Raw genomic sequence first — 17,975 nt, 5'->3', positions numbered from 1 at the left:
ACAGAAAAGTAAAGATAGCACAGATGTTCCTGTATACCTTTCATCCAGTTTACCCTATTATTAACATCTTACATAACCATGGTCCATTTATCAAAACTTAAGACTGTTACATTACTAGTAAGTGAACTACAGATATTATTTGAATTTCCTTAGTTTTTCTACTAATGTCCTTTTTCTGCTTCAGGATCCAAGCTAGGATACAACATTGCATTTAGGGTATTTTATTTTTATTTTTTGTTAATCCTCCCATTGATTTTTTTAGAGGGTGGAAGGGAGGGGGAGAGAGGGAAACACTAATGTCGTTGGTTGCCTCCAGCATACCCCAACCAGGGCTGGGGATTGAGCTGGCAACTGAGGTATGTGTCCTTGGCCAGAATTGAACCCAGGACCCTTCAGTCTGCAGGCCAACACTAACCACTGAGCCAAACCAGCTAGGGCATGCCTACCCCCTTTACGCTACTCCCTATATACATGCAACCTCTGCTTTCTCACTCTTCTCATTCAAACACCAGTGAGCATGTAAATATTTTCTAGTTCTTTTCTTGGCCTAGAGCCTTGAGATCACAGTCAGAATTAAAGTTTTGTAACAATCTAGCCCTAGTTGGTGCTGCCCTCCTATCGTGGTAAGTACAATGGTGGTTCTTTAAAAATAAAATGTGTGAGAAGGTCCAAAACTTCACTTGATTTCCATAGATCCTCCACCCAAATGAAAGATTAAGAGTCGTTATAGTGAGAAGTGTTTCTCAAAGTATAGGCTGATAACCACCTGTATTAGAATCATTTAGGTTTTTTTTTTAAAGGCAGATTCTTAGGTCCTACCTCCAGAGAAAGGGTTGTTTTACAAACTACAAATAATCATATATAACTCTAGACAGGATAATAAAAATCTCAAGTCATATATTAAAAGTACTACATATTTAAGTTCCTGTTTTCCATAAAGGGAAATTTTATCTTTTTGCTGTTGTTGTTGAGAAATTTTAACTTTAAAAGAGGTAGCAATCTACTCCATCAGTGTCTCCAAGTCTGCTCTGCATTCCAGTACTTGTCACACTTGGTAATTAATGTATTTTTGTGTGTGACTGTCATTAGATACGATATCTAAGGCCAGGAAGGCAAATTAAAATACCTCTCATTTTCTACACCAGTCTGTCTTCAAATTAAGGAAGACTGTCCCTTTCCACATCACCACCATCTAGTGGCAAATACAGCTATTACCACCCTACCTTTTCAATGTGCATGTAGCTCAGGGATTCTCAAACGTTTCTTCAGCGACACAGAGCTGTTTCCAACTGGAAACAGAATAATAGCATTATTTTCCAAATTGTCATGTGGAGAAGACCTATCAGAGCACACATATAATGATCAAATTTTAAAGTGCCTTTTTTGGTAAACGTTCTCTTTAAACCCTTGGCTCTTTCTGCTTGTTCTTTTATACTAGTGTAGGTTTAGAAACAGCTTTTTAAAAAAATTTTTTTATGGTTGGTAAGCTTTTAAATCTGTGGACTCGGATGCTTCTGATTAATTTATGTTGCAGGCAATAGGTCTCCACCCCACCACCACCACACCATGTTGAACCAACAGGATAAAAAGTCCAGAAACAGAAATATGCACAGAGAAACTAAAAATGGATGAGAGATGTTACAAGTGGGTAAAAGGACAGGCTCTCCATGCAGGGATAACTGCTCATCGCATGGGATGAAAAAAGGATCCTCGTTGGCGCTCAGCTTTTCAGAGCTGCCCGGAAACGACCATAATCCCTTCAATGTCAATGACAGGTTGACTGTTTCATTCTCACTTTAGCTCCCTTAAGGTAGGGGGGGCACAAGAAACAGTTTCCACGTCTAAACCCCTAATCCGATATGGGGTTCTCCATCCGTTTTATTTGAAATAAGGTTTACTTGGGTTCCTTTCTGACAAATCATTATGGAAAAATGGGAGCATACATACAAGTATAAATGTACCGGTATTCCCACCACCCAAGGAGAATTTTAAACATTTCCTAACATCCGATCATCTTGCTGCGTGGGGGCTGCACATACATATTCTTTTTCTTTAAAAACTGGCGTCATGGGTTGGATATGTAGGTTGCTTATTTCGAGACAGACATCTTTCAAATCATCGATGTGCCCCCCCCCCCGCGGAAAGAGCGGGAACTCGGAGTCGCCGACCGCCCTGAAGGGCTGGCAACCGCAGCGGGACCCCGCGGGACAGCTGGGACACCAGCTCGGGCGAGGAACAGGGTGACACCCACCTCCGCGCCGCAACAGCACCCTCCGGGCCGCCAACGCACGCCGCGCGCGCGGCTCGCCGCGCCTGCGCCGGACGCCAGCACCGCCTTGCTGGTGCGGCTACTGCGCAGGCGCCGGGCTTGGAGACCGGAAGCGGAAGGTTGGAACGCATCTGGGCACCTCTGTGACCAGTAGCCATGCGCGCCTTGGAGAAACCAGGGCCTTGCCCCACAGCGACCCCGTGCGGGTGCGTGAAGCCGGCTCTGGAGACAGGTAACTTCTGAGAGGCTGGCGGTTTCGTACTCGGAAGAGGCCTAGGTGTGGGCAGCCCACTTCCCTGTAGAGAGGAACGTGAAACCCGAGACCCTGGGTTGAGGTGCGTCATACTTACTGTGAGGTTGTGGGTCACGTGCTGCGTCTGCCACGTGACGTTTCTAAGCGCCGGGATGACGTCATCTCATGTTTCTCGGTAGCTGGGGTCCGCCTAGTCCTGGCGCGGTGGCTGAAGTAGCCGTGTCCAGTGTAACGGGCCTTCTTTTAGGGAGTTTTCGTTCACGTAGGTGAGGCAGGGTATGTACCGCCGGTGTTATGCGGTGAGGAATTAATAAATGCCACAGCGGAAAGCATCCTGTGCTGTAGGAAGCGAGGAGGGCACGGGGAAAGGCCAGGGGGAGGAAATCGGTTTAAGCTGGGCCCGGAACAATGGAAATGAGTTTACTTCTTTTTATTTTCACCTCTTTATGTAGAGCAAAATATATTAACTTTAGAAACTAGAGGAAGCAAGTAGAGAAAACCACTGTGGATATCTGTGTCTACCTTCCATACTTGTTTTACTGCATACACCCTAGAAATGAGTTGATTTACGATCCCACTGTTTAGAAACTTTTTAAAAAACTTAAGATTCATAAAAATCCATGGCAATTTTAATTTTAAGAGGTTACACTATTTTGTTTTATAGATGCCCTCTAACAAGTTCCCTATTGCTGGGCATTTAGGTTATTGCCAGTTTTCATTGTTATAAATGGAAGTTCTTGAAACTAAAATCTTTGTGTATGTTCTAAATGTTTGACTTAAATTTCCTAAAAGCACTGTTACATGGTCAAAGGTTGTGCTCATTTTTTTAAAAAAGTTGCGCACTGCCAGATTACAGGTCTAGTATTTTGACAGGCAGGGAAGAGCAGGTTGTAGAGAACCTTGAAAACCAGGCTAAGACATGCACCATCTGTTAATAGTGGGAAACATGAGAAGTTAAAGTTAGTAGCATGCCATAAGGAACTCAGAGTCTGGAGGATTAGTGTAGTGTGTTTTGAGGAGGGGGGGGACTGGCAAGAGGTGGAAAGGACCTGAATTTTTTGTGTGCACAAGACTTGTAAATAAACACTGTGTTCAAAAACCTCTACATTAATAACTTACTGTTTTTTTCCTTATTACACAGTTAATATAGTTGTAATATTGTTAAAAGGATGGAAAAACCTGAGCAAGGGCTTTAAAAACCGCTCCTTGCTGAGCACCTTCTATCATACTAGGTGCTTTACATATTCTAGTCATTTTATAACTTTCCAATATAGGTATCATTATCCTTGTTTTATAGGTGAGGAAACTGGGATTCAGAGAGGTAAGCAGTTTTGCCCAAGGTCACATAGCTAGTGTAGTGGCCCAGTGTGGTTTTTGTTCTTTTTTTCTTCTGATACTAGCGCTAACCCTCCCATGATACTTTAGGGAGTCACTTCACCCCATTTCCATATGATTCTCATGCCAGTACTACCCTGGCATACCTGTGCTTATCCCTTTCCTGCATGTAAGGCAGTTTGATTTAATTTTGATTGTCCATCTCTGTCACTATACTGGATACCCTTGTGGGCAAGAGCTGCTGCTTATTTATGTCTGCACCCAGGCACAGCACATATCAAATGGCAGGTGCTTAATGGTTTGTTGTTGTTGTTGTTTTGAGATTCGAGGCAAGAGGAAGGAGAGCAGGATTTCCCTGGGTGGAAATTCTCAGACCTCCACTTCAAGTAGAGCGTTCAAGTAGCACTTATATTTGGAAAGTATTGAGCATTTGTATTTCATAGCATTTATATAATCTCAAGAACAGGACACAGAGAATATATAAATAAATTCCAGAAGGTTCAGACATATTAGAATATGGTAGGTTCCCACTGGATTATTAGTGAATGTTTGATGCGTTGAGAGTGGTCCCAAATTTTAAGAGTTATGTAGTTGAGGGACTCCTACAACGTAGTTACTGAGTATATTCTCAGTCCCTTGATAAACCAGTGTTATCTTGCATATGTTCTTAATAGAGATGCACAAAGAGGAGTGGAATATATCTAATTGGTTACAGTTAATATTTATCATAGCATATGTGTAATCTGTAAAAAACCAGTATAGACTGATTAAATGAAGTGGTAGCTCAGTTAAACTTGTAGGCTTCAATCAGATAGGGACAGAAGTCTTTGATTATTACTGCAGGCAATGATAATGAAACATTGTGAGATGTTGTGAGAATCTCCCCAGCCAACTGTTAACTCCACTGTGATAAGAGTTCTTGTTTTGTATCTTTCTCCCAAACTTAGCACAATGTCAGGCAATTGTAGATGCTTGGAAAATGTTTGTTAAACAAATAAAAACAGGACACAGGGATCCCAGCTAATTAGTTTAGGAGTCCTTTTTGGCCATTTTTCCTCATGATACTTGAATGAACACCAGAGACTTGTTTGACCTCAGTTTCTTCATCTTTAAGATATTTACTATATCTGTTCCATAGAGCATAGATGAAGATCCAAAAAATAAGAATGCCTGTATACATACTTGGAAAAAATGTTAAGTCATCAAAAACATATGCAAAAAAAAATGCAATATGCATGGATCTTAGAATCATAATATTAAGAGGGACAAAGCCAGTCTGAGAAGGTAACACAGTTTTCAACCAATTTTTATAGCTCTCAAAGGCAAAATAAATATGTTTGTTTATGTATATGCATATGATAAAACCATATTAAAAGAGGAAGTGAATGATAAGACCATAGTCAGGCTCCTCTTTATCTCAAGGGGAGAGAAGGGGCGTGGGGTAGGAGAGAAGCAATGCAAAAAGACGGGTTGTTGGTAAAACTCTAGTTCGTGGGCTGGGTGGTGAGTACACAGGATTTCAATATTATGCTTTATTACTTACATATGTATTACATATATTTATTTTATATGTATCAATTTTGTTTTAAAGTGAAAAGTAATGAAAGGTGCTGCAAGGAACAGCTCCAGACCTATGGTCCTACCACCTGTGATGGTAGGATAGATTTAATGGAAGGTGAACATAAAATGAGAGTTTAGAGTGGCTTTATATAATCTTTTAAGAGAAGTAATAAAGCCTTCATGAAATGTGAAAAAAAAAGTTTCTGTAAATTCAAAATGGTAGTTGAGGATACCTTAAACCTATATAGTGATTGTACCTTGCCAATATTCTCTTCTTTTGAAAGGAGTTACTGCATTAAAAAAAGTTTATGATTTGTGATAATTGAAAAATTTCAAATATTATAGAAATTACAAAGTTAAATATAAAAATCCTGATCTCTCTCCATCCATTTTAACCAGTGTTAGCATTTGGTGACTGTCCTTCCAGATAGCTCTCTAGATATATATGTGAACATATTTAAATAGGTAAATACATAAACACATTTTCATAAATAGAATTATGTTACACGTATTCCTCTTTTGTCATTTTCTATTTTAATTAGTTAAGACTTACATAATCTTTTTTCTATGCAACATGAATTATTTGAGCACCTACCCTCTTGTAGGCAAGTACAACTAGGCAGTGAGAACATAGCAGTAAACAAAACAGAAAATCTGTCCATGTGGAGTGTTCTAGAGGGGCAGAGAGCAACTAGGTCAAGCCTAGCCTGAAATCTACCCTCCCTGTAGATATTTTAGTAGTATGATCCCATGCATTTGTGTTATTGCTTAATTAAACTAGTTTCATTTGTTGTTTTCAACTGACAGCATCTTTACTTAAATACAGCCACTGTCTCCTTTCATTATTCTTTCCCTGGTATTTCACACTCTAGCCAATCAAAACAGCTTGTTCCCTGCATATCCAATAGTATTTCTCATTTGACTTTGTGTATGTTCTTCTCTACTTGAAATATCCGCTTAGCCCTGACCAAAGTCATAACTTGCTAATGGTAGCAGAGAACTTGAATTATGGTCATGGTAGGTCTTCTAGCAACGTCCCATTCCTTTCCTTCTTTATTTCTTAGACTTGTGCTCTTTCCAGTATAATAGCAATTTGCAACCTTTTTCATCTCATGGCACACATAAACTAATTATTAACATTCTGTGGTACACCAAAAAATATATTTTTTGCCAGTCTGACCAAAAAATAGGTATACTTTTGATTCATTCACATGGCTGTTGTTGTGTTGTCTGTTGTCATTTTTTAATTTGACAATCTAAGGGAAAAGAGGTCAGTGCCCCTGACTAAATAGTCAGGTGTTGCATGTTTTAAAAATTCTTGCGGCACACCAGTTCAAAATCACTGGGATATAAAAATGTATATGTAAGGATGAGGATATTTATATGGTGGATTTATGAAAACTGTAAGAATCATGTTCCATAGTTGTATCACACCTAGTTGATTTTAAGACTATGAAATCAATGCATTAAGAAAACATGTTTATTTTTGATGACCTTTTGACTAATGATTTCTTATCTAATTTTCTTCTGTAGGGAATCTTTTAACTGAGCCAATTGGCTACTTGGAATCCTGTTTCTTAGCCAAGAATGGTACTCCAAGGCAGCCATCCATTTGTCGCCATTCAAGGGCTTGTTTGAGAATTAGAAAGACCATCTTTAATAATCCCGAACATTCCTTGATGGGCTTGGAACAGTTTTCTCATGTTTGGTAAGTTGTTTTACACTTAGAAGTGGTACTTTGGGCCAGAGCTTGCCGCTGCATAAAAAGTATAGCAGTTGATATACAACTACTGATGGAGGCAGCCTTGGAGCCTGCCATCCAGACCACCCTTGTCTATTGCATGCAATTCCTATACTGTATTCGTGCACGTGATTGTCTCTATGACTTGGACACCCGGAGGGAAGCTTGGGTTCCACTGAGAGGGCAGGTTCCATTTGGTTCAAATTGTGATCCACACCTTTCTGTTGAGCTGAAATCTATAGACCTTCTCAGCTCTGCCTATGGGTAGTCATTCTGTCCTCTACACACAGTAAACATTTTCTCCTAGGATATTTTGTAGTCAAATCCGTTATTGTTTTTCTTCATAGATTCTTGCTTTTGATCTTGTGTAGGAAGGCCTACTCCAGTTATTTAACATTTCTGAGCTTCAATTTCCTCATCCTTAAAATGGGGGATAAATGATACTTCTTAGGATAGTTAAGATTAAATGAAATTAGTATAAATATGTCTATCATACTGCCTGGCATATAGCAGGCACTTACCTGGTAAATATTGTTTATTCAGCCACTTGGGAAGTGTCTTAAGTTCTTACCATGTGCCAGTCATTGTATTAAGGACAAAGGATACAGAGATAAGACTGCCTTCGTCACAAAACGGGAATGGTATTATTTTTCCCCCCACAGATTGCATTTTAATACCATTAAAAAACATTCTTTCTGTTTTAATTTGTGGGGATTAAAGTTTTTCCCCCCCCTCAACTCTTTATGATAAATTAACTTGTGCTTTTTTTCTTACTCATTTGTTTGGGGTTTTTTCAATAGGATTTTGTTTGTTTTTCACAAAAATGGTCATTTGAGCTGTAAGGCAAAAGTTCAGCCTCCTAGGTTGAATGGTGCGAAGACCGGAGTTTTCTCCACAAGGAGCCCACATCGTCCCAATGCAATAGGACTGACCCTGGCCAAGCTGGAAAAGGTAGAAGGTAACACACGTCATTTTTACTTTTACTTTTTTTTTTCTTAAAAAGAAATCTTATAAAAAATCATCATAGTATTCAGCACTGGCTGTTATTCAGACAAGTACCAATGGTGTCAGAAACATGTTGAAATAGACTCTCAGAGGATGCTCAGAGCTTATTTATATTGTTACATTTATCAAAGTTTAAATTATTTAAAAATAACATAAGATTTCATAATCATTAAATTAGTAACCACATTTTCTCTTAGAATGCAATAAATCCAAAATGATGAAAAAATAATTGTATGCTTTCAAAATTTCACACACAGTAACTGGTTGTACGTGCACATGTGGTAAGCATATAGGATGGTGGTGTGCTTCCTTGCAGCCTTGAAGAAGTGACCATGCATTGTGGCTGCAGTGTATCCATCAACTGTGATGTGTGGCAGAAGGTCTGGGATGAACCACATTATAGGATCGAACATCTGTCAGATTTTGGAAATACCTGTGTAGAATACCGGATTAGTTTTAACTCCATGTTTATGTATAACCTAGTTACTGAGCCACATGTTTTTGTAAAGCAAGCATCTCTTTCTTGAATCACTCTGACCTAATCAGCACATTTATTAGAGAGGCAGAAGATGAAACAGCAGTAGACTGAAATTCGGGAGACCATTCCAGGCTTCAGCTTGCTTATTTGTCCAGTGGGCAAAGAAGAATCTGTCCTCTGGAACACCACATGATTTTTTTGAGGATCTTATGGGACAAAAGCTGTAAGAGTACTTTTTAGACTATTGGGTGCTAAAAAGATGAGAGCAGTTATTTTGCTTGTTCTTTCCCAGCTCTTGAACTCCCCTGCTGGATTGTATTCAACCAGGCCTTGGGCAGGTTTTCTGGAAAAATTCTGTAGCTGATCCAACTTGAGTTTTATCAATTTGTGATGACTAACCAACAGTACTAGAACATTTTATGATCATTCGTACAACCCACACATATTTTCTGAGCACTGAACATGTGCCAGGCATTGTTCTAGATGCTGGGGATATAGTGGTAAACAAATTAGATAAAAATCCCTGCCCTACAGAAGAACTTAACATTCAAATCAGAAAGGTGAAAGGCCAGCACAGTAGTACTTATTGATACTCTTACTAAATAAAATAGTGACTCCTAGTGTTTGTGTGGTGTTTATAGTTTATAAAGAGCATTCATGTACATTATCTCACAGTGGCTCTGTGGGTTTGATAGTTTAGCAATCTCCATTTTGTGGATTAGGGCACTGATGTTTTTTGATGTTACATAATTTATCTAGTAGCATCTAGCCAGGGGTTTTGTCTGACTCCAAATCCCATGAACTCATAGAGTGCCTTTCTTCTGTAGACATTGTTAGGCATAATCACTTAGAAAATGCAAAATCATCTTAACAAAGTTCCAAGGCTCACTCACAGTAAGCACAATGGTAGAAATCAAAGTTCTCTGTTAGTCATGCTTTTCTTAAATGGAGACAGAATCAAATGTGATCACATGCAGTTTTTTGATTTTCATTTGGCCAGTTTCCCAAGGATCAAGTTAGTAGACTTTACACCAGTAGTAGGAACTGGATAGCAGCTGTGTAAGTGAGATAGCAGAAGACCTATTCTTAATATTTGGTAATGGTGACTTGTATTCTGCTTAATTGTTTGAGTCTTGATGGAGCGTTAAATTTCAGTTACTGCATTACAAATTATACACTTATCAGTTTAAACAACACCCATTTATTATGTATTTGAAACATGTTTTTGTGGGTCAGGAGCTGGGTCCTCAGCTTAGGGTCTCACCAGGCTGTAATTAAGGTGTCAGTGGGATGAGTTCTTACCTGGAGGCTTGACTGTGGAAGAATTCACTTCCAGGCTCACTCAGGTTGTGGGACTGAGGGTCCCTAGCTTCTAGCTGGTGGCTACCCTCAGCTCCTAGACAGCACCTGCAGTTCCTTGCTACCTGGGCTTTCCCTGAGCTGCTGCTTACTTCGTGAAGCCCACAGGGAGAATCTCTTGCGTGAGTCTGCCAGCAAGCCCAAGAATCTTAGATAATAAGATATAGTCACTGGAGTGATATCAAGTCACACTTAAGAAGACGGGATTGTATGAAGCTGTGAACACCAGGAGGAGGCATCATGGGGGCCACCTTAGAGTCTATCTGCCACAGTGGAAACCTCCACAGTCCCACAGAGATACATTGAAGACACCGATATGCCTGGCTCAGAGTTAGAAGCCCCAGTGATACAAAGATGAGTGGGCTCCGCCCTGTGCTGAAGGGCTCAAGTGCTCACTGTCTAGAGAGAGATTCTAAGCAGGTTATTGCCAGACCACGTGAAAAGAGCTCTAGGAGAAGTCTGTATACAGGTTCCTCTGGAACCCAAGGGAAAGAACGCTTATGTCTGGAAGAGCCTTGAAAAGCAAGTAGGAGTTTGATGGGTAAAGAAGAGGGTGGGTTTCCAGTGTATTTCAGCACCGGGTATGAGAGAGCCTGGCACATAAGAGACTTGTGAGCAAGCTTGGTGAAGCATAGAGAGATGATTCTGGTTCTCCAGCTGTTTGCACTATTCTTCATTTTTATTATTTCTAAGAGGTATTTTTCATGTTATAGGTGGAGCTATATACCTTTCTGGAATTGACATGATTCATGGCACACCTGTACTGGACATAAAGCCGTACATAGCTGATTATGACTCGCCACAACATTTGATTGACACTTTAGGGGAGTGTAATGTACAGAATAATGAATACGAACCAAAAACCATGTCCCGCTCTGATGGCGAGACTGACAGCTGTGCCCAGCAACAGCTCTCAGGATATGATGAGCCACAGCCCTGCAGTCGCACAAAGGAGGAACCTAAATGTCCCGAAGACAGAACTTCAGGAGAAAATGACATGCAACGTGGTGACACAGCCAGAATCCAGCGAAGCTCGCCTAAGCACAGGGAAATAGCAGACTTGAGTTTAGAATCAAGAAGTGATCAGGGACTGAGTGTGACAGAGGAGCAAATTAGCCCATATCACCTGGAGAAGAACTTTTCAGGGGAGGGTTCAGATAAGAGGCCAAGGAGAGGGAAAGAAGCAGTGGTCCTCCAAGGAAACAGTGCGGAAGTGCAGCCCGTGGCTCTTCACCGCCCTCCCAGGATGGCTGATGCAGCCCACCACAGTGTGGTTCCCGCCTGGGTGCGAGAAGCCCCTGTGGCCACCTTGGAAGTCCGGTTTACTCCTCACGCAGAGATGGACCTTGAGCACCTCAGTTCAGGAGGTGAACCAGGTACTTTCCATTTCTTATTTCTGAGTGGGAGATGAGCTTTTACTAGGAGATTTAGCCAAATTTGATATTTCTGGGGGCAAAGTTTCTTAGCATAGAAATTGTCCCCATAAAGTCCCAGCACTAGAGACATGCACTTTATTGCAGAAAAGGCCACAGGGCTTTTACTTGGAGCCTGTTTACTTTAACATGTGGTTCTTCAAAAACATTGTTACGTGGTTTCTCCAGCCCACAGCAGATCCCAAGCAGCCATCTAGAATGAAGGACAGGGCTGTTAAGAGGTGGGTGCAGTGGTTCCAGTAAGAAGTAACCAGCTATGAAGGAGATGTCAGAGTTTGTCTGCCACTGGAGAGTTGTGCTTCTCATTCTTTCCTAAGGCTTTATGTTTAAACAAAGCATTTGATTTTTAAATTGATCTCTTTATTTAAAAAATTTTGTTGATGAAAGTTGTTTTATCACTTTATACAGTTGATGGGGAGGAAGAAGTTCAGTTGTAAAAGGATTTTTGTGGTAGAACAAAGCAGTGCTGCCTGGAAGATACTTTATATTTATACTTACCCCTTGTCTTGTGATTATTGTTGAATGCTTCCTACTTTGGAAAGTTTTCTCTTTTTCAAACTACAGTGTTGTACTTTCTTGGTTAAAAATGGTGAAAAAGAAATTACCAAATATGACTATAAAACAGGGATTGATTTATAATAGACAGCAGAACTTAGAGCTGGTATAGAAATAAGAAATGATTCAAAAAGTTCAGAGTATAGGAAAGATGAAAGATATTGAAATGGGGGGAGGGAGATTGGCACTGGAATAAGTGCTGTGGGAACATGAGGGAGAGAAGGGTTCTAACTTGGGTAGCAAGGAGAAAATCTGGGAAGGCTTCCTAGAGGAAAAGATATTTGAGCTGAGCCCAGAAGGATAAATAGGCAGGGAAGTGAGGGAAGGCATCTATGCCAAATGAGCAGCTGGGCAAAGGCCTGGAGCTTCTATCAGATACACTGTTACTGAAGTGTATGATGTTTTTATTTTCTTTCTTTTTTCTTTTTCCTTTTTCTTCCTATTTTTCCCTCCCTCCCCCCCCCCCCCCCTTTCCCCCTTTTGTGTATGTTTTTGGAACTTTGCTGTTTTGAGTGGTTCATTTTATGAACCATGCAACAAAGTAATCTTAGCATTGTGTAATTGGTCCTTGGTTTTTGACCAGAAATTGAACTTCATGGCTTTACTTATCAACTTATTAATTGGATATGGCCCAGAATGAATCTTGGCTGTTTTCTAAAAATTGAATTTACTTTCAAAAGGATAGAAACCCACAACCACTCGAGATGATATTTTGAACAGGGACAACATTGTTTAAAGCACATGCCTTTCTGGAAGGGCCTAGCCTTCATTTGGATGTATGTTATGTTGTAGTTATTAAAAATTAGGTCACAGTTAATTTTTTATATGTCTATTTTTACAATGCTATAAATGCAGGAAGTTTTGCCATTTGGCAGGGTAAACATCTATTTGCCTGAAATACACACCTGGGTGGAATGGGGTGGCCTGTTCTCAGTGATAGCATTGAACTTTATCTGTTTCATGGTTTTCACAAGGACTCTCTCATGTCCTGTTCCTTAGAGAATGTGGTGCTACTTAACTGCACCCTCCCTTGCCTATAGCTAGTGCTCTGGGCCTGTGTGGGTTTAGTTCTCTCTTTTGGCTTTCTGAGAATGCTGGGACTGTCGCGTATTTCCCTGATCCTGCCTCCATTTCTCCTAAAAAAAAATGACAAGGAATTGAAGTCTACATTGAACATAGAAAAGTGACATTTAGGTTGCCAGAAAATGAAAGCTCAGCTCTCCTATTAGGGGAAGTGAAAATTTGGGGGAATACCTAAGTTAAATGACATTTGAAGGCTTCCTGAAGGAAAAGGTATCAATCTAAATACCACTTGAAGGTGATACTCTAATGACTGGATAGGTTTCTGAACCCTCTTCATTTCAAGTGATAATCAAGGAACCAAGTAACCTCCCCAGTGAGGTTCACTGTAATAAAATTTGACCTGTGTAATTTTGAGCATTAAGTTGTGGTGTTCTCATTGCAGATGTTGGTCAGGCTTCGTTTAAGTATTTTCAGTCAGCAGAGGAAGCCAGGCGTGCCATCGAGGCTGTGTTGTCAGCCGACCCTCGGTCTGCATATCGACGGAAGCTCTGCCAGGACCGCCTTTTCTACTTCACTGTAGACATAGCACACATCACTTGCTGGTTTGGTGATGGCTTTGCAGAGGTTCTAAGGATCAAGCCGGCTTCTGAGCCTGTTCAGATAACTGACCCTGCAGAGTCCTTGGTGTCTCTGGGATTGTAAGTAGCTTCCATCACATCTTTAAGACAGCCTTTTTGACTTTGGTTATGACTGGTAGATTTTTCGTACAAGCTAAAAGCAACACTTTGTGGTCTCACTGCTTTGATTGATTTTAGTTGTTCATAATATTTATTTGAAAAATGTATTTTAATAAATCAAGAGATAAAACTTAAAGAAATTGTCATATGTTTCTTGATTTGTTAATATTGAAGAATCCAAAATGATGCTGTCTCAGTGATTTCTGAAAGAAGCTGATTGTTCTTGGCACTTGATAAAATTGGGCAGAGATCATTTTAGCAGGGGCTTTCAAGCTGAGAGGACCTGTTCAACAATGCATATGGGTTTTCCTGTTTGGAAAAGCCTGACCTCTCTATGTTATCCTAAATCAAACTGAGTTACTATATCTTAGGAAACTAACAAACCAAAAACAAGTGATTATAAAGATCTTCAGAGATTAAACCCCTGTGCTTCAGCGACTGTCTCACGCTTACACACACAGACACACACAGACATAAGTATATATATTTAATCCCAATTCCAAAATAGAGTCTCAGATTTCTTAGTATAAGAAAAGAAAATCACCCCCAGAGGTCTAAGAAAATAACTCAATTACTGGTTTCTTATTTATTCTATGACTGTCTATTGGGTTAGGTTTTGGTGATAAAAAGAGATGAATAAGATGCAGTTTTTGCAAATCATAGTGGAGGAAGAAGACATAAGGACATTATTGCATTACAGTTAGATAAATATAGTAATTAAGTCTGTATGTACCTGGTTCCTGTGTAGCACCTATCGCGTAGGAAGCAGTTGTAAGAATATATTGCCTATAGGTGATTTTATTGATGTGATCTCAGATAACAAGGTTTATGATCCGTGTAACCAAATTAGACGCCTGTAAGCATGACATAGACTTTCCTAATCACAATTGTAAATCTTTATAAATGATTGATCATGTTTTGAAATGAGCCCTGCTGCCTGCACATTCTTGCACAGAGTCATTTGTGGCTGATGACACAGCACTCATGAATCAAACTGGGTTGCCTTGAGGTTACTTAGGACCTCTTGGGGCAGTATCTTTCATTTCATTTTTAAAAGATTTTTATTTTGAGATCATAATAGAGTCACAAGAAGTTGCAAAAATAGTGCAAAGCCCCAAGTACCCTTCACCCAGCTTCTAGTTGTGATAACATCCTACATAACTATAGTATAATGTTAAAACTTGGAAGTTGACATTGGTATAATCTATCCTAAATTTTGGCTGATGTTTTTCTCTTAAAATGATTTTGAGACTGAATCAGAGCTTGAAGCACAAAATGTTATTTAATATGGAAAAAATAAGTGTGAGGACAATACCAATCAGCCTTCTAGCAAGAGGACTATTCAGTTGTTTGGGGTTTTAATATATATTCTCAAACTTTTAAAACTAAAATCCTAAATGGAATCGAGCTTAGTTCTCTGCCAGCTCACCAGTCTCTTCAATATTCTTAGTGTTTGACCTTCTAGCCTTTGCTTAAAACCCTCAGTGAAGATCCTTCACCTCTGTCCTCCTTATATATGGACAGTGCTCATTATTAAAATATCCTTCTTTTATATGAGATAAAGTCTGTTCTCTGATAACTCCACCCTCTACTGGGACCACATAGCATCAGGCTAATTTCATTCCAGCTTCCCATCCTTCAGTCCTCTCTTATGTGAACACCTGTTTTCTTCAACTGTTTCTCATATAACATTTTGGAAACCTCTCTCCTCCCCAATCCTTGAGTCCCCCAGTGTCCTTTTGTGAGGAATTTTGGATCTCTAGGTCCTTAACTTCCATCCCTCAGAAATCGAAATAGTTTTAAGCAAGTTGTTTATTTTTTTCATCTTGGAAACTTTTTCAAAAGAAAGGGTCACAATTCTCTATGCAAAAATGGTATCTACCTTAAATGCGGTCTTTCCTTTTTGGTGCCTGTAGGTGGAGCCCTTGATAGCTGTTTGTTTTCACTAGCTTGGAGATACACTCCAGGAGTTCAAGCTATTAAGGTAATTTAGGTTTTCTGCCCTCCTACCCCAGCTTTCCAGAACAGTAATTTCCACAAGAGATGTTGATGCTTGCCTATCACATATAGGAAGAGATTAGAAGGATGAGTGACATTTAAAAAATTTTTAAGTTGGAGCTTGGCTTCAGGGGTGCAGTGCATTATTCCAGCATGCAGAGTCTAGACACAACCAGGAAGACTCATTAGCCAAACCTACAAGCGTGTGTGTACAAGGCATTCATTCTGTTTACATGTTTGTGACTTTTTTCTTTGAAAAAGAAAAAAATGAAGTCAACATGAATTTTCCTCTTGTGATAGTTTTCTTTTTATGATATGGTCCCAAAGAAGGCAGACAAGAGCTCAATAATAATGAAATCTGTGTCAGTTATGGAACTTTTATGATGTCTTTGGCACTGGGCTATGTGCTTTTCATACACTGATCAGAGAGGTTAAGTCACACGCTCGAACTCACACAGCTGGTCAGCATGCATTGAGGATGTCAACCCACCCATTCTGACCCCAGAGTTGGCTCCCTCCCCAGCTTGGCTCAACTGCCTCTGCCAGTGCAGAGGTAGATGCTCAGCAAACCATGCTAGTTTATTTGAGGGTCAGCCATTCCATATGTTTACTAAGCACAGGACACTTTACTTAGAGTGATGTTCATGGGAATCCGACCACTAACTGAAGAACAGACAGGAATAAAGGTAGAAACGCCCATTCCCACCAGATATGCATGGAAGCTCCTGGGAAGCAGGGTGGGAGATGTGGAGAACACTGAGTTTGGCCTCAGAAGCTTCAAGTGCTGGTTTCTGCTCTGCCTTGTGCTAGCTGTGTGATCTGGGGCAAGTCACTGCATCCATCTCCAATTCCCTGACCTTACAGAGCTGTTACAAGGATAATGCTTGGGAGAATATTTTCTAAATTCTTTAATAGTCAGTAAACTTAGGTAACATTTTATGGGGCCTATAATCATTAACACTCTTTCTCTGCCACTCTGCTCCAGCTACCTAGCTGGACAAGCAGACTCAGGAGAATCAAGGGGTCCCTAAAATCCAATGTATATAGATGCCTCTGTTTTCTTTTTTGTATTACAGAAATGTATGTAATGTATATATTTTTTAAAAGGACTGCTTTCAGCAAGTTATAGGATGTTTTGCTAAGGCAGATATCACAAAGTGCCCCCACCTTAAGGACCCAATTGACATTATGCCACAGGCCCAAGGCAGCTTCTTCCCACCCGACTTTATCTCCTGGGGTTGCACATGTACACAAACCGCCTCCACTGCCCATGCATGCAGTCACCAGCTCAGTCCCTTTCTCACACATGATCCTCTTTAGTGCCCTTTCTCTTCTATCTACTTTCATGGTTTCAGCCCAGACATTCCAGGAAAATCTCTGCACTTTTAATAAGAAAATAAAATTGTAATAATGGTGTGAAAAATATAATAAGGTGAGTTCAACCTCTGTGACAGAAAAGGGGCAGGTCATAAGGATTAAAGCTGAATGAACTGTAATAGAGAATTTTTTTCATTGAGAAAAATAAGGTTCCTAATCTAGATAGTTAGAAATGACTCTTGAGCATCCTCTCTATTCCACTCTGCCCCTTCTCTGCCTTTATAGCTTCCAGCAGGTGCAATTCACCAAGGATTCAAGGTTTGGGTCAGTGCGTGTGACTGTGCATAACAAGCGTAAGAAAAGCCTTTTTAGTGCCTACGGGTAGCAAAAACTTAGTGATACACTCTGTTTTTTGATGTATGGGGCCACTTGGCCTGTGAATTCACACCACACAAACCAAATTTGAGTCAGTGTGTGTTTATGTTGTGTGATGCAAAAGGTAGGATCAGATACAATAGTGTTATCTACCTCTTCTGCCTGGTAAATTACTTGAGAATTCCGTTCAGATTCTTCACTAATTCTTTATGAAATTCAAAATATATAAAATGTTTTTATTTAGTATTAACAATTTTTATTTTAAAAACTTATCCACATGCCCTAGCTGGTTTGCTCAGTGATTAGAGCATCAGCCTGCAGACTGAAGAGTCCCGGGTTCAGTTCTGGCCAAGGGCATGTACCTCAGTTGCAGGCTTGATCCGTGCATGTTGGAGGCAACCAATTGATGTGTCTCACAGTGACATTTCTCCCTCTCTCCCTCTCTCCCTCTCTCCCTCTCTCCCTCTCTCCCTCTCTCCCTCTCTCCCTCTCTCCCTCTCTCCCTCTCTCCCTCTCTCCCTCTCTCCCTCTCTCCCT

General features: G+C 40.2%; 1 protein-coding gene across 2 annotated transcripts; it reads left to right on the top strand.

The window, feature by feature from the left end:
- Positions 1 to 2,326: 2,326 nt before the first annotated feature.
- TRMO (tRNA methyltransferase O) lies at positions 2,327 to 13,882 on the top strand. Of its 2 annotated transcripts, none has more exons than XM_016223071.2 (5): positions 2,327 to 2,501; positions 6,951 to 7,125; positions 7,959 to 8,116; positions 10,714 to 11,376; positions 13,454 to 13,882. In XM_016223071.2, the coding sequence occupies exons 1-5, from the start codon at positions 2,426 to 2,428 to the stop codon at positions 13,711 to 13,713; spliced, it is 1,332 nt and encodes a 443-aa protein (XP_016078557.2). In that variant the 5' UTR covers positions 2,327 to 2,425; the 3' UTR covers positions 13,714 to 13,882. The 2 variants fall into 2 exon arrangements, with proteins under 2 accessions (XP_016078557.2, XP_016078558.2); XM_016223072.2 differs by lacking the exon at positions 2,327 to 2,501 and adding an exon at positions 2,539 to 2,604.
- The last annotated feature ends 4,093 nt before the right edge of the window (positions 13,883 to 17,975 follow it).

The sequence above is a fragment of the Miniopterus natalensis genome, chromosome 12 (genome assembly GCF_054644295.1).
Source record: "Miniopterus natalensis isolate mMinNat1 chromosome 12, mMinNat1.hap1, whole genome shotgun sequence".
NCBI lineage: Eukaryota > Metazoa > Chordata > Mammalia > Chiroptera > Miniopteridae > Miniopterus > Miniopterus natalensis.
This window is presented reverse-complemented; position numbering and strand designations above follow the sequence as displayed.

Excerpts from the sequence above, each read along its gene's own strand:
- TRMO (XM_016223071.2), top strand. The coding sequence starts at position 2,426 with ATGCGCGCCTTGGAGAAACCAGGGCCTTGCCCCACAGCGACCCCGTGC. Across the intron at positions 7,126-7,958 it reads GAACAGTTTTCTCATGTTTG|GATTTTGTTTGTTTTTCACA; the intron begins GTAAGTTGTTTT and ends TTTTTTCAATAG. Across the intron at positions 11,377-13,453 it reads CAGTTCAGGAGGTGAACCAG|ATGTTGGTCAGGCTTCGTTT; the intron begins GTACTTTCCATT and ends TTCTCATTGCAG.